The 12,876-nt window shown below is 46.2% G+C and overlaps 1 protein-coding gene across 3 annotated transcripts; it reads right to left on the bottom strand.

The window, feature by feature from the left end:
• Positions 1-437: 437 nt before the first annotated feature.
• On the bottom strand, positions 438-11,546 carry LOC310756633 (uncharacterized protein). 3 transcript variants are annotated; one of them, XM_083601082.1, is made up of 6 exons: positions 11,255-11,546; positions 9,236-9,746; positions 8,736-8,844; positions 6,196-6,278; positions 5,023-5,152; positions 438-2,496 (listed from the first exon to the last, which is right to left on the bottom strand). In XM_083601082.1, exons 2-6 carry the CDS (start codon positions 9,650-9,652, stop codon positions 1,142-1,144), a joined length of 2,094 nt encoding a protein of 697 aa, XP_083457208.1. In that variant the 5' UTR covers positions 9,653-9,746; positions 11,255-11,546; the 3' UTR covers positions 438-1,141. The 3 variants fall into 3 exon arrangements, with proteins under 3 accessions (XP_083457208.1, XP_083457210.1, XP_083457209.1); XM_083601084.1 differs by having other exon boundaries at positions 438-2,493; XM_083601083.1 differs by lacking the exon at positions 11,255-11,546 and adding an exon at positions 10,735-11,181.
• Positions 11,547-12,876: the final 1,330 nt, after the last annotated feature.

Genomic DNA, 12,876 nt, shown 5'->3' with positions numbered 1-12,876 from the left:
TTGCAAGAACATTTTTATATTCAATAAACACTTTGCTGCTTCACCAATTTTGTTCAGATTTTATTTTGAGGGTCTCGGACCCACTTCTAACAGCGTTGAAAGCCCTAATTGACTTAGGCCCCAAATATCTGAGAAATTGCCTCCTTCTCCACAGACCTTCTTGGGTTAAGATCAACAGAATGGCCCCTCTTGGCTGTTCCACCACCTTTTGAAGATGAGGGGTTGACCTGCAAGAGGGCATTCTCTATGGCAGCCCCTAGGTTGTGGAAATCCCTCCCCATAGAGCTGCGTCGGGCACATTCCTTGTATAGTTTACGTCATATGCTGAAAACACACCTCTTTGCTTTTTACAATTGATATACAGGTTTTCAGGAAACCGCCCCCCCCCCCTCATTCCTGTGAATTTAACTTGGTTTTAAACTGTTTTTAATAAGGCAAGTAAGAAATCAAATAGCTAATTAAAATATTTCAGATCAAACTGCCAATTTTATAGGATACTTAAATGGATGAAAAGAAAGAAATAATTCTAATAACAAGGTTATATACATGCAGGTTTCAATCTAAGCATGCAGGTGTTTTATTCGAAACATGCAGGTGTTTTTACTCCGGTCACTTTTAGATTATTGTTATATAAATGCAGTTGTTCAAAGTGCCATGCCACTCAGAGACGGCACTCAAAGATGTTAATTTCACTAGGTCATGGCATTTCTAAACATACAGCTATCAGCTAGGTCATGCTGTTCCTTTTTGACTAGACAATTATTTCTTTGAATTGGGCCCTGAACAAAACATAACGCATTATAAGGATTCATTGCTTACAACAGAGAGAAGCTTTGAAGCTTAGCTGAGTCAACATAAGGCAGTTCAGTATCTCTTGTCAAGGGTATGGATTGCTTAACAGAGAAGGCTGAATCAAATTCAGCTGGAGCAAGTTGGGTTTCCACAGAAATGGGCCTGATTAATTTTTCTCTGTTATTAGATTGTCTAGGACATGGAGTTATCTGCAACATTATATTTGACAGCAATATGTACTTCATACATTTATGTCTATTTTCTTATCCTTTCACAAAAATAAATATTACTAATTGACATTTCCGGTGGAGAAAAAACTTATATGTGGGCTCGCCGGTATGATCCAGAGTTACTGCATATTCCAAGCACTGCTGTGAATTCTTTGATGATAGGCGAGATTGATCTTACTGCTGAACCTTTTTCCGCATTCCATGCATTGGTACGGTTTCTCCTGTGTGTGAATTCTCTGATGAGAGGTAAGGTTGCTCTTCTGACTGAAGCTCTTCCCACATTCTGAGCACTGATACGGCCTTTCCCCCGTATGAATCCTTTGATGGGAAGTGAGGTTGATCTTGTGACTGAAGCTCTTCCCACATTCCAAACAATGATAGGGTTTCTCCCCTGTGTGGATTTTCTGATGCGAAATAAGGTTTGAACCTCGAATGAAGCTCTTCCCGCACTCTGAACATTGATACGGCTTCTCCCCGGTGTGAATCCTCTGGTGGGAAGTGAGGTGTATCATCTGAGTGAAGCCCTTCCCACATTCCAAGCATTTGTACGGCTTATCCACTCTGTGGATTCTCTGATGAGAACTAAGGGTGGAACTCTGACTGAAGCTCTTCCCGCATTCGGGGCACCGAAATGGCTTCTCCCCTTTGTGGATGTTTTGGTGTGAAGTCAGGCTGGAGTATCTAATGAAGCTTTTCCCACACTCCACGCACTGGTAGGGCTTCTCCCCTGTGTGAATTCTCTGGTGGGATGTGAGGTGAATCTTCTGGCTGAAACCCTTCCCGCATTCCAAGCACTTATGTGGCTTTTCCACCCTGTGAATTCTTTGATGGGAACTCAAGGTAGAGCTCAGCCTGAAGCACTTCCCACATTCGGGGCACTGATACGGTTTCTCCCCTGTGTGCGTCCGGTGATGGGAAGCGAGGTTCGCCTTCTCGCTGAAGCTCTTCCCGCATTCCGGGCACTGGTACGGTTTCTCCCCTGTATGAGTTCTTTGATGGGAAGTGAGATGAATCTTCTGGCTGAAGCCCTTTCCGCACTGCAAGCACCTATACGGCTTCTCCGCTCTGTGGATTATCTGATGAGAAGCAAGGGTGGAACTCAGACTGAAGCGCTTTCCACATTCCACGCACCAGAATGGTTTCGACTCTTTGTGAATCATCTGATCAATTGCAGTTATTGTCTCACTGACACACTTTCCGCCTTCTAAGCACTGGTTTGTTTTTTGACCTACACGAGGAGCTGAACCGAAACATTCCCAATACGCACAACATCTGCTCATTTCTCTTATTTCATCTGTTGTTTCATCTGTTGCAATCTCGGGGTAGTTGCGGCCTTCAGAAGCAGAGGATTTACTCCAGCCATTCGGATTTGTTTCTGTTTTCCTTCTCTGCTGTTCCAAGTCTTCACACGTGCTTCGTTCCAGTGGCAACGCAGGTAGTTCTGTTTTCGCCATGGTTTCACGTATGTCTTCTGCTGCAAAAAAGAGAGAAAAGAGAGGAAGAAATAATAGTAATAATGAATTTTATTTATATCCCGCCCTCCCCAGCCGAAGCCGGGCTCAGGGCGGCTAACAACACTAAAATAGTGCAACATTCTAAAAACATTATAAAAATTGATTAAAATCAAAATTGATGGCAACCATAAACTAAAGTTCTGTAAAGATTGCCAAAGGAGGGAGTCAGGCTGTGCCCTGACCAAAGGCCTGGTGGAACAGCTCTGTCTTGCAGGCCCTGCGGAAAGATGTCAAGTCCTGCAGGGCCCTTGTCTCTTGTGGCAGAGCGTTCCACCAGATCGGAGCCACAGCGGAAAAAGCCCTGGCTCTGGTTGAGGCCAGCCTAACCTCCCTGTGGCCCGGGACCTCCAAGATGTTTTTACTGGAAGACCGTAAGTTCCTCTGTGGGGCATACCAGGAGAGGCGGTCCCGTAGGTACGAGGGTCCTAGGCCGTATAGGGCTTTGAAGGTTAAAACCAGCACCTTAAACCTGATCCTGTACTCCACCGGGAGCCAGTGCAGCTGGTATAGCACCGGATGAATGTGATCTCGCAGCGAGGATCCCGTAAGGAGTCTCGCCGCGGCATTCTGCACCCGCTGGAGTTTCTGGGTCAGTCTCAAGGGCAGCCCCACGTCTTGAGAATCTTGAATCACTGGACAGCTTGAACCACCACTTGTGATAAAGGGAAAAAACTGCTAAGGCTTAGATGGGAGGGAAATCCTATCACACATCTAACGACCACTGTTTCAGCTCCCAGCTCAGACCTGAAGTTCACTGGTTTATCCTGGGCCGGTCACTCTCTTTCAGCCTAGCCTACCTCACAAGGTTGTTGTGTAAGCAAATGCAACAATCAGATACGATCATCTTTATTGTCATTGTCCCATACAGAACAACGAAATTGAAAAATCTACATAAGACATTCAAAAACCAACAAGCCTGCTATCCCAGCTATCCCAACCTGGTTAGCCCCCTAAAAACTCTGATACCCCATTTTAAAATACAATATACTCCCATAGAGACTCCTTACACTGTGTTTAAAACCAAAATCGCATTTGGATAGAAACTGTTTCTCAGGCGGCTAGTCCTGGTCTTTATAACCCTGCACCTTCTTCCAGAAGGCAGAAGATGCATTCTTTCCTGACTGAACCGTATCAACATCATTGTGTGCGGCCGGATAACAACCTGGCTCACTGGTCCAAACAGATTCCCCCACCTGCTAACTGAAGGATGATGGAAGGAGCCCTGGTGCATCCTGGGAAATGAGTTTGGAGAGGTGATACCAGCCAGAGCAGACAGTAGGCCAATTGCTACAGCACAGCTGTTTTGTCAGGCTTCTGAGGAAGGACCATGGCTCAGCGGTAAAGTTTCTGCCTTGCATGAAGAAGGTCTCAGGTCCAATCCCTGGAATCTCCAGGTGTGGCTGGAAAAGCCTTCCTGCCTGAAACCCTGGACAGCTTCTGCCAGTCCAGCGTAGACAATACTGGACTAGATGGACCAATGGTTTCACCCAATAACTTCTTATATTCTCCAATAACTCTAATCTTTTTTTGTATTTAAATCTGTTTTTGTATCCGAAAGGTTATTAATGATATTTTTTAAGTGAAGCTTTCAACACTTTGATTTCATGACAATGGGTATAATTGGAAACATGGTTATAGAGAAAGGTGACCAGTTTAGCTTCAAAGCTATGATATTAGCGGGAAAGGCAACAATAGCTTAGGTTGGAAAAGATAGAGAAAAATGGACAGTAGAGGCATGGAATAGTTATTTGTTTGAACTGATTCAGTCGGACGTTGTCGCAGTCATGTCACAGGAAACAACGTGGAACGTCAAGTCCGTCACGATAAGGAACAGATGGAACCCCTATCTTGATTGGATAAAAACTACTGGAACAAAAGACATTCGGTGGAAACCAAAAACGCTATGCCCGTGGCTGAGGATAATTGTTTGAACCCTTCCAATGGATATGGGGGGTGGGGGTGGGAAGGGAGGGAAAGGAAAAAATTCTACGGGAAATTTAAAAATTGGAAGGAGATAATATAATGTATGTAAAAATCCCGAACTTGAATAAAATGGTTCTTAACCCGAAAAAAATAAATCTATTTTTGTATTTGTACTTATTATGGTATGAACAACTTGCATATAAACGTAGACTTGCCATGGACAAATTCAATGGTATTTGGAATCCATTCTTACAAATACTGTGATAGGTTAAGATCTGGTGAAGCACAATAACAACCTTGCAAAGTACAGTCGTACCTTGGAAGTCGAACGGAATCCATTCCAGAAGTCCGTTCGACTTCCGAAACGCAGTTTCAGCTTACAAATCTTCAAATAACCCTGCTAATGAGGTTAATTGCTTTGAATCGGTAAATATAGATCAACCCTGCTAGAAAAGGGGGAAGGCGGATTTGAGGTACCAAGATATTGAGATTCTGCCAAAAAAAACCCCTATAATGTGCCTACCATTTCTAAATAAATGTGATTGTCTGCTTGAGGGTCTTACCGAGAGAGGCAACAAGATGGCCGTTCTCCTGCATGACTTCTCTATGCAGCGCTTTCTGGTGAGGAGCAAGCCCAGCCCATTCCTCCCCCGTGAAGTACACAGCAACCTCCTCAAAGGTGGATCCTGCACCCTAGGAGACAACAAGAGGTGTCTGTAGTTGTGGGGTGTAAATGAATAAAAAAAGCAGGAGAAAATCAAATATTTGCCTCTTTGTAGGTAGCAAGCATGCCATCTACTGGCAAAACCCATCAGGCTCATCAAGGAAAGGAGACTGGGCAGTATATACCGGTACTTGAGAAGACTGAGAGGAGATACGATCACCATCTTCAAATATCTGAAGGGCTGTCACATGCAAGATGGAGCCAGCTTGTTTTTGTATATAATAATATAATAATAATTTATTATTTGTATCCTGCCCACTCTGGGCAGCTTCCAACAAAGATTAAGAATACATTAAAATGTCACACATTAAAAACTTCCCAGCCTTCAGATGTCTTCTAAATGTCAGGTACCACTGTCGTCGTCTTCTTCTTCTTCTTCTTCTTCTTCTTCTTCTTCTTCTTCTTCTTCTTCGTCAAGCCCAGGGAGTTGTGGAGGGAACAGAGGCACCTAGGCGGACCCCAGCCTATCTCCCTACAATACCTCAAGGACAGCCTCTTCTCATATGAACTGACCCAGACCCCAATATCGTCCTCTAAGTCCCTTCTTTGTGGGCCGCCTCCATGAGAGGTCTGGTGGGTGGCAACACAAAAACGGGGCCTTTTCTGCAGTGGCTCCCAGTTTGTGGAATGCTCTCCCCAGGGAGACTCCCCAGGCGCCTTCATGACACACCTTTAGACACCGGGCAAAAATGTTCTTCTTCAACCAGGCCTTTGGCTGATTGACAGCAATCCGATGCCCTTTTAAAGGAGGGGATGGTTGGTTTGGTTTTGTTCTTATTTTTATTGTGCATTTGTGGGGTTTTTATATTTATATTTATACACACACACACACACACACACACACATATATATACATATATATAAAATAAATATAAAATATAAATATAAATAATATTCATTCTATTTATATTTATATTATATATTATTATTTTTTAGTTTAAGTTGTGAACCGCCCTGATGAATTTAACAAACAAATGAATGAATGAATGAATGAAATGATCTGTCCTCCTACCTGATTTGTTGTCGCAGCGACTGCTTCCCCTCTGGAATAAAGGAGAGACGGCTGAGCAGGCCTTGTCAAGATCGTTCCTTCACCTGTGAGAGACAAAGGTGATCTCGCTCGTCCCAGAGTTCAAGTGACACATCTCTAAGTGGCCGCCGAGGGTGGAGATCAAGGTTGCACAGTTGGAATTGTTCCACCAGCAAAAGCATTTCTGCTAGCCAGATGGAACAGACTCCTCTCTCCTCCTGACCCTGCGCTGTGGGTTCTCCTGAACCCCACACTCAAAGCTAATTTGGGGCAGGCATGTGGGGAAGGAGAGAAGAAAGCCCCTTGTGCTGGCGGGATCCATTGCGATGGCTCCTGCCAACGCAACTATTTAGTCGAATCTGGCCCTGGGATTACGAAACGTCTCACCCGTTTTTTAGCTTCCTAAAATGGTCAGACCCCTTTTACACTTTGAGCTGTAACGCAGTAAACAAACAAATAATTGTGTTGATTTCCATATATAAAAGAAGACAACCCTTGCAGGCAATGGCTTAAAAACTGCTGCAAGGAGATTTGTTTTCTCTTGTAATTTTTACCGGATATTTTTTGTGTTGCTTCTCCATTAATAAAATATTTTCACAGGAGCTTACTATTACTCAATACTAGCTTCTCTGATAAATAATGCGGCATTTTATCTGTTTCGCATTATAAGAATCTCCTTTTAAAATAACAAGGTAAAATTTTGTTGGAACAAATCTCATTGCAGCAATTTATCAGCGGCTGCTGCCGTGCGTGGGTTGTTTTCTTTTTTCAAACTCATACGTGCAGTTCCTGAGTTTAGCGGAAATGTTCCATATATAGACACATTATTGGAATAAGCACATTATTGTGGGAAGGGGGTTATTGGTTTGTTTTAGTTAGTGAGGCATTTTGTATTCTTATTTTGCATTTATTTTTTTGCTGTGAACGGCAGTATACAAGTATCAATAATGCTTTTGAAACATGGACCACTTATAAACGCCATCTCCAACTCCTTGAGAGATTCCATCAACGGTGCCTCCGAAAAATTTTACACATCACTTGGGAAGACAGGCAAACTAATGCCAGTGTACTGGAAGAAGCAAAGATCACCAGTGTGGAAAAAATGGTTCTTCAACATCAACTTCGCTGGACCGGTCATGTTGTGCGGATGCCTGATGATCGTCTTCCAAAGCAACTACTCTATTCCAAACTTTAAAATGGAAAGCGTAATGCCGGTGGTCAACGAAAGAGGTTCAAAGACTCTCTCTAGGAAAATCTTTTAAAATGTAGTATAAACACCGCAACTGGGAAACACTGGCCTGCGAGCGCTCCAGTTGGAGAACAGCCTTTACCAAAGGTGTTGTGGGCTTTGAAGACACTCGAACTCAGGACACAAGGGAGAAATGTGCTAAGAGGAAGGCACGCTTGGCAAACCCTCACCTGATCAACTCCCACCCGGAAACCAATGTCCCCGCTGTGGAAGGATGTGTGGATCCAGAATTGGCCTCCACAGTCACTTACAGACTCACTGTTAAGAAGAAGAGTTTGGAAGAGTTTGGATTTGATATCCCGCTTTATCACTACCCTAAGGAGTCTCAAAGCGGCTAACATTCTCCTTTCCCTTCTTCCCCCACAACAAACACTCTGTCAGGTGAGTGGGGCTGAGAGACTTCAGAGAAGTGTGACTGGCCCAAGGTCACCCAGCAGCTGTATGTGGAGGAGCGGGGAAGTGAACCCGGTTCACCAGATTACGAGACTACCGCTCTTAACCACTACACCACACTGGATCTCCTCCACTGGAGGTGGACGCAACCAGAGGTACGACTGTACATACATTTCTTTTTGCATATTTACTTGAAGGTAAGTCACAGCGAGTGGGGTTGGACTTAGTTCCAAGTAAACATCCAGAGGATTGGGCAGTTACATTTGTGTAATGAAATAAAGAAGAAGAAGAAGAAGAAGAAGAAGAAGAAGAAGAAGAAGAAGAAGAAGAAGAGGAGGAGTTTGGATTTGATATCCCGCCTTTCACTCCCTTTAAGGAGTCTCAAAGCGGCTAACATTCTCCTTTCCCTTCCTCCCCCACAACAAACACTCTGTGAGGTGAGTGGGGCTGAGAGACTTCAGAGAACTGTGACTGGCCCAAGGTCACCCAGCAGCTGCAGGTGGAGGAGCGGAGACGCAAACCCGGTTCCCCAGATTGCGAGACTACCACGCTTAACCACTACACTCCACTGTGTTTATGGAAGACAATCTTATTCGGCTACGAATGATCGCCAAAGAACACAAATATATATATATATATAAATATAAATATAAATATAAATAATATAAATATAAATATAAATAATATAAATATAAATATAAATATAAATATAAATATAAATATAAATAATACAAATATAAATATAAATATAAATATAAATATAAATATAAATATAAATATAAATATAAATATAAATATAAATATAAATATAATAAAAGGCAGCCCTTGGATTTCTTAAATAAGTGCAGGGAGCCCAAGATGATGCCCCGTTCAGCCTTACCCAGTGAGGTGGCACCTCCAAGACCCTCCTGGACAATCTCTCTTTCTCTGGGACCCACCGGAGCCTTCTCTGCGTCAGGGAAATCAGGAGCCACTTCTGAAAACAGACCCTTTACCAGAAACAGGGAATGTGGGGAAGGGTGACAAAACGGGAGAGTCAAGAGGCTTTAGGACATTTTCAGTGCAGAATGGACAATTGCAGAGAGTGCCAGGATAGCCTCCTGCACGTTGGAAGAAGAGAAGAGTTTGGATTTGATATCTCGCTTTATCACTACCCGAAGGAGTCTCAAAGCAGCTAACATTCTCCTTTCCCTTCCTCCCCCACAACAAACACTCTGTGAGGTGAGTGGGGCTGAGAGACTTCAGAGAAGAATGACTGGCCCAAGGTCACTCAACAGCTGCAAGTGGAGGAGCGGAGATGTGAACCCGGTTCCCCAGATTACGAGTTCACTGCTTTTAACCACTACACCACACTGGCACCAGGATGAAACCCTCTCTCACCTGCAGCTCTGTCTGCTTCTTCTCCTCTGCCCGGCTCAGGAGGAAACCTTCGGCCAGGGCCACCGCCTGGGAACTGGTCTCTGCTCCACATTCCCTGACCCAGTTCTCCATCTCCGAGGGGAGGACAGCCAGGAACTGCTCCAGGATCACTAAATCCAGGATCTGAGCCTTCGTGTGTCTCTCTGGCTCCAGCCACCGACGGCAAAGATGGTGGAGTCGGCTGCAAACCTCTCGGGGTCCCTTGGTCTCCTGGTAGCAGAAACGCCTGAAACACTGGCGCTGAGCGTCTGAGCTGAGGACAACCTCATCGCCCGGGATCTCCTGCATGGTTCTTTCCCAGAATCCCTCGCTGGCCCCAGTCTGGATGGCACCAGGGCCTCTTCCTGCTTCACAGCCAGCTGTTTCTGGATTCTCCATCTTCAATCTGTTTTCCAGGTAAACCGCTCTCTCCTCTCCTGCCAATTTCTCAAGGCAAAGCCAAGGGGCCGGCTGAAGTCACCGCTACCAAGACCTGCAAAGCCAAGAGATTGTCTTTTTTTAAAAAATTGTTTAACCATTTTTTCGATACAAACATCAACCGCAAAAGACACATATCATAATAACAATAATAACACAATTTGACAATTCAGATTTGAATACGCTGATATACCTCCGACTACACCTTTTTTGAGGGACGTGGGTGGCGCTGTGGGTTAAACCACAGAGCCTAGGACTTGCCGATCAGAAGGTCGGCGGTTCGAATCCCTGCGACGGGGTGAGCTCCCATTGCTCGGTCCCTGCTCCTGCCAACCTAGCAGTTCGAAAGGACGTCGAAGTGCAAGTAGATAAATAGGTACCACTCTGGCGGGAAGGTCAACGACGTTTCCGTGCGCTGCTCTGGTTCGCCAGAAGCAGCTTAGTCATGCTGGCCACATGACCCGGAAGCTGTACGCCGGCTCCCTCGGCCAATAAAGCGAGATGAGCGCCGCAGCCCCAGAGTCGGCCACGACTGGACCTAATGGGGTCCCTTTACCTTTACACCTTTTAAACAATATTTCCCCACCTCTCTTTCTCCTCCTCCTACTTCCCACCACTATCCGCCTTATCGCTTAAATATTTGTTCCAGATTTCTTCATATTTATCCATTCTTATTTTGCGCCAAGACATTGTCTTGTTAGAAAATTATGACATCTCAGGGCTGGAAGATTTTCCTTGAAGAAATGTGGATAAATCTGGGTTAGCAACTAGTTCCCTAGCATCCTGAAGAAATGGCAGGGGAATGACAAGTTTGAAATTATATAGAAACTAGAGATTTGTGGGTGGAGTTCCTTTCCTTGAGGACTAGTGGATTGAAGCCTTCAATCTGGCTGGGAGTCAAAAGATGCAGGATCCCACCCCTCTGATCTCCCACTTACAACTCTTCCTCCTTTAGGCGCCCTCCTCTTTTCCAGCTTCCACCCTCCCTTCACCCCAAAACTTCCCCAGACAGAGACTTCCTCTCCCAATCCGTGCCCTGTAACCTTTAAAGCCCAGATTCGCACAGGGACTTTTGCTTCCTATCAGCGTCTCCCGCCTTTGATCGACAGCTTCCCCCAGTTTTGCATTCCGACGACGAAAGAGCCTCCCCACCACGTGTCAAGCCTTGCACGTCTGAAACGGCACGCGCGCGCTTCTCCAGTGGATGCGCGATTCGGAGGGGTGGGTAGGAGCACCCATTCGAATCTTGGCACAAACTACGCCGCGCTTCCGCCAATCAGCGCCGCGCTGCAGACCGACACGCCCTGCGCTCCCCCGCATCATGATGCGGGTGTTCTGTTCGTGTGAAAGGATGGTCAGGTGCACAAGCGGGGTGAAAATGGGGAGAGGAGGCTCTTGCTTGCTCTTCTCGGGCTCTTCTCTTCTCTTCTATTCAGCCACAAATCCGGGCCTCTCTCTCCCCCTCGCAGGGGACTCCAACCCTCCCCCCCTTTTTCTGCATTGCAGTTACATCCTCCCGACTCCTCTCCACCTTAAGTCAAATTAATAGGTGGGGGGGCTCACCAGATCATAGAAGGGTCCCTGATGCCGAGCTGGGGAGACCCCGAGGCTGCATTCCTCCAAAGCAAGAACCAGGCAGGAGGGGCTTTGGGCAGAAATACCCATTTGCTTTGTAGGTCTTCCTCCCCCTCCCCAAATCCCCATCCTCTCTAGGAATCCAGCTCAGATAATTTTAACCCTTGGCAGCTCAAGCTGTAAGATGATTTCTCTCTCTCTCTCTTTTAAAACAGGAGCCAAGGAAGAAACAGAGCACTGTGAATGCAGATCCCACACCCCTTTTCTTTCCTGATGGTGGGTGGAAAGAGTGAAACCAGTTTGGGGAAGAAGGAATGACAGAATCCTAAAGAGGACCGCCTCTTTCCATATAAGCCTACCCGGACCCTGAGATCATCTTCTGAGGCCCTCGTTCGTGTGCCTCCTCCTCGAGAGGTACGGAGGGGGGCAACGCAAGAACGGGGCCTTCTCTGCAGTGGCTCTCCGTCTGTGGAATGCTCTCCCCAGGGAAGTTTGCTTGGGGCCTTCATTACACACCTTTAGGCACCAGGCAAAACGTTCCTTTTTAACCAGGCCTTTGATCTGATTTACCGTATTTTTCGCCCTATAGGACGCACTTTTTCCCCTCCAAAAATGAAGGGGAAATCTGGGTGCGTCCTATGGGGCAAATGCAGGCTTTCGCTGAAGCTTGGAGAGTGAGAGGGGTCGGTGCGCACCGACCCCTCTCGCTCTCCAGGCTTCAGGAACACATCCGCAGCCTAGGCAGCCCTGCAGGAGTTCCCGCAGGCCTGTCTAGGCTGCGGATAGCAGCATGGTTCCCGGAGCGCCGGGCGCCCTGAAAGCAGAGCACCCGGCGCTTCCGGAACACATCCGCAGCCTAGGCAGCCCTACGCTGCGGATGGTAGCCTGCCGCCCGGCGCAAGGGGCGCCCTGAAGCAGAGCGCCCCACCCGTCGGACAGACATTGGCCAGCCGCACAAGCTCGGGGGACAGCAAGGAGGCGCAGCGCCGCCATCCCGCTGTTCCTCGACCTGGTTCGGTTTCCCCGACCTGGTTTTGGGGGGGAAATAAAGGGGAAAAAATTCCCTTTATTTCCTCCCAAAAAAACTAGGTGCGTCCTATGGGATGGAGCGTCTTATGGGACGAAAAATACGGTATATCCTATGCCCTTTTAAAATGTGGCTCTTTTGGGAAGGGGGGGCATGTTATTGGGTTATTGTTTTTATCTTGATTTTATATATTGTGATCCTGTTCTGTGAACTGCCCCGAGACCTCCGGTACATATATTCAATAAATTAATAATTATAATTATAATTATAGACTTGGATGGGACCTCAAGAGTCATCTAGTCCAACCCCCTGCCATGGAAGAATCTCAGCTGAAGCATCCGGGACAAATGAGCTGGGATAGCTCAGTCGGTAGAGCATGGGACTCTTAATCTCAGGGTTGCGGGTTCCAGCCCCACACTGGGTGAAATATTCCTGCTTTGCAAGGGGGTTGGACTAGATGACCCTCGGGATCCCTTCCAATTCTACCATTCCATGATTCTATGAACCTCTGCTTAAAAACCTCCAAGGAAGACACTTCCACCATCGAACAGCTCTTACTGGATTTGTGTCGGGTGTACTCCTT

This window comes from Podarcis filfolensis, assembly GCF_964270895.1.
Source record: "Podarcis filfolensis genome assembly, chromosome: 2".
Taxonomy (NCBI): Eukaryota; Metazoa; Chordata; class Lepidosauria; order Squamata; family Lacertidae; genus Podarcis; species Podarcis filfolensis.
This window is presented reverse-complemented; position numbering and strand designations above follow the sequence as displayed.

What these genes read in the sequence shown, in the direction of transcription:
- LOC310756633 (XM_083601082.1), bottom strand. Translation starts at nt 9,652, where the DNA reads ATGGAGAATCCAGAAACAGCTGGCTGTGAAGCAGGAAGAGGCCCTGGT. An exon ending in TCGCTGCGACAACAAATCAG is followed by an intron (nt 5,153 to 6,195) that starts GTAGGAGGACAG and finishes GTTGTCTCCTAG; the next exon opens with GGTGCAGGATCCACCTTTGA. An exon ending in CCATCTTGTTGCCTCTCTCG is followed by an intron (nt 2,497 to 5,022) that starts GTAAGACCCTCA and finishes TCTTTTTTGCAG; the next exon opens with CAGAAGACATACGTGAAACC.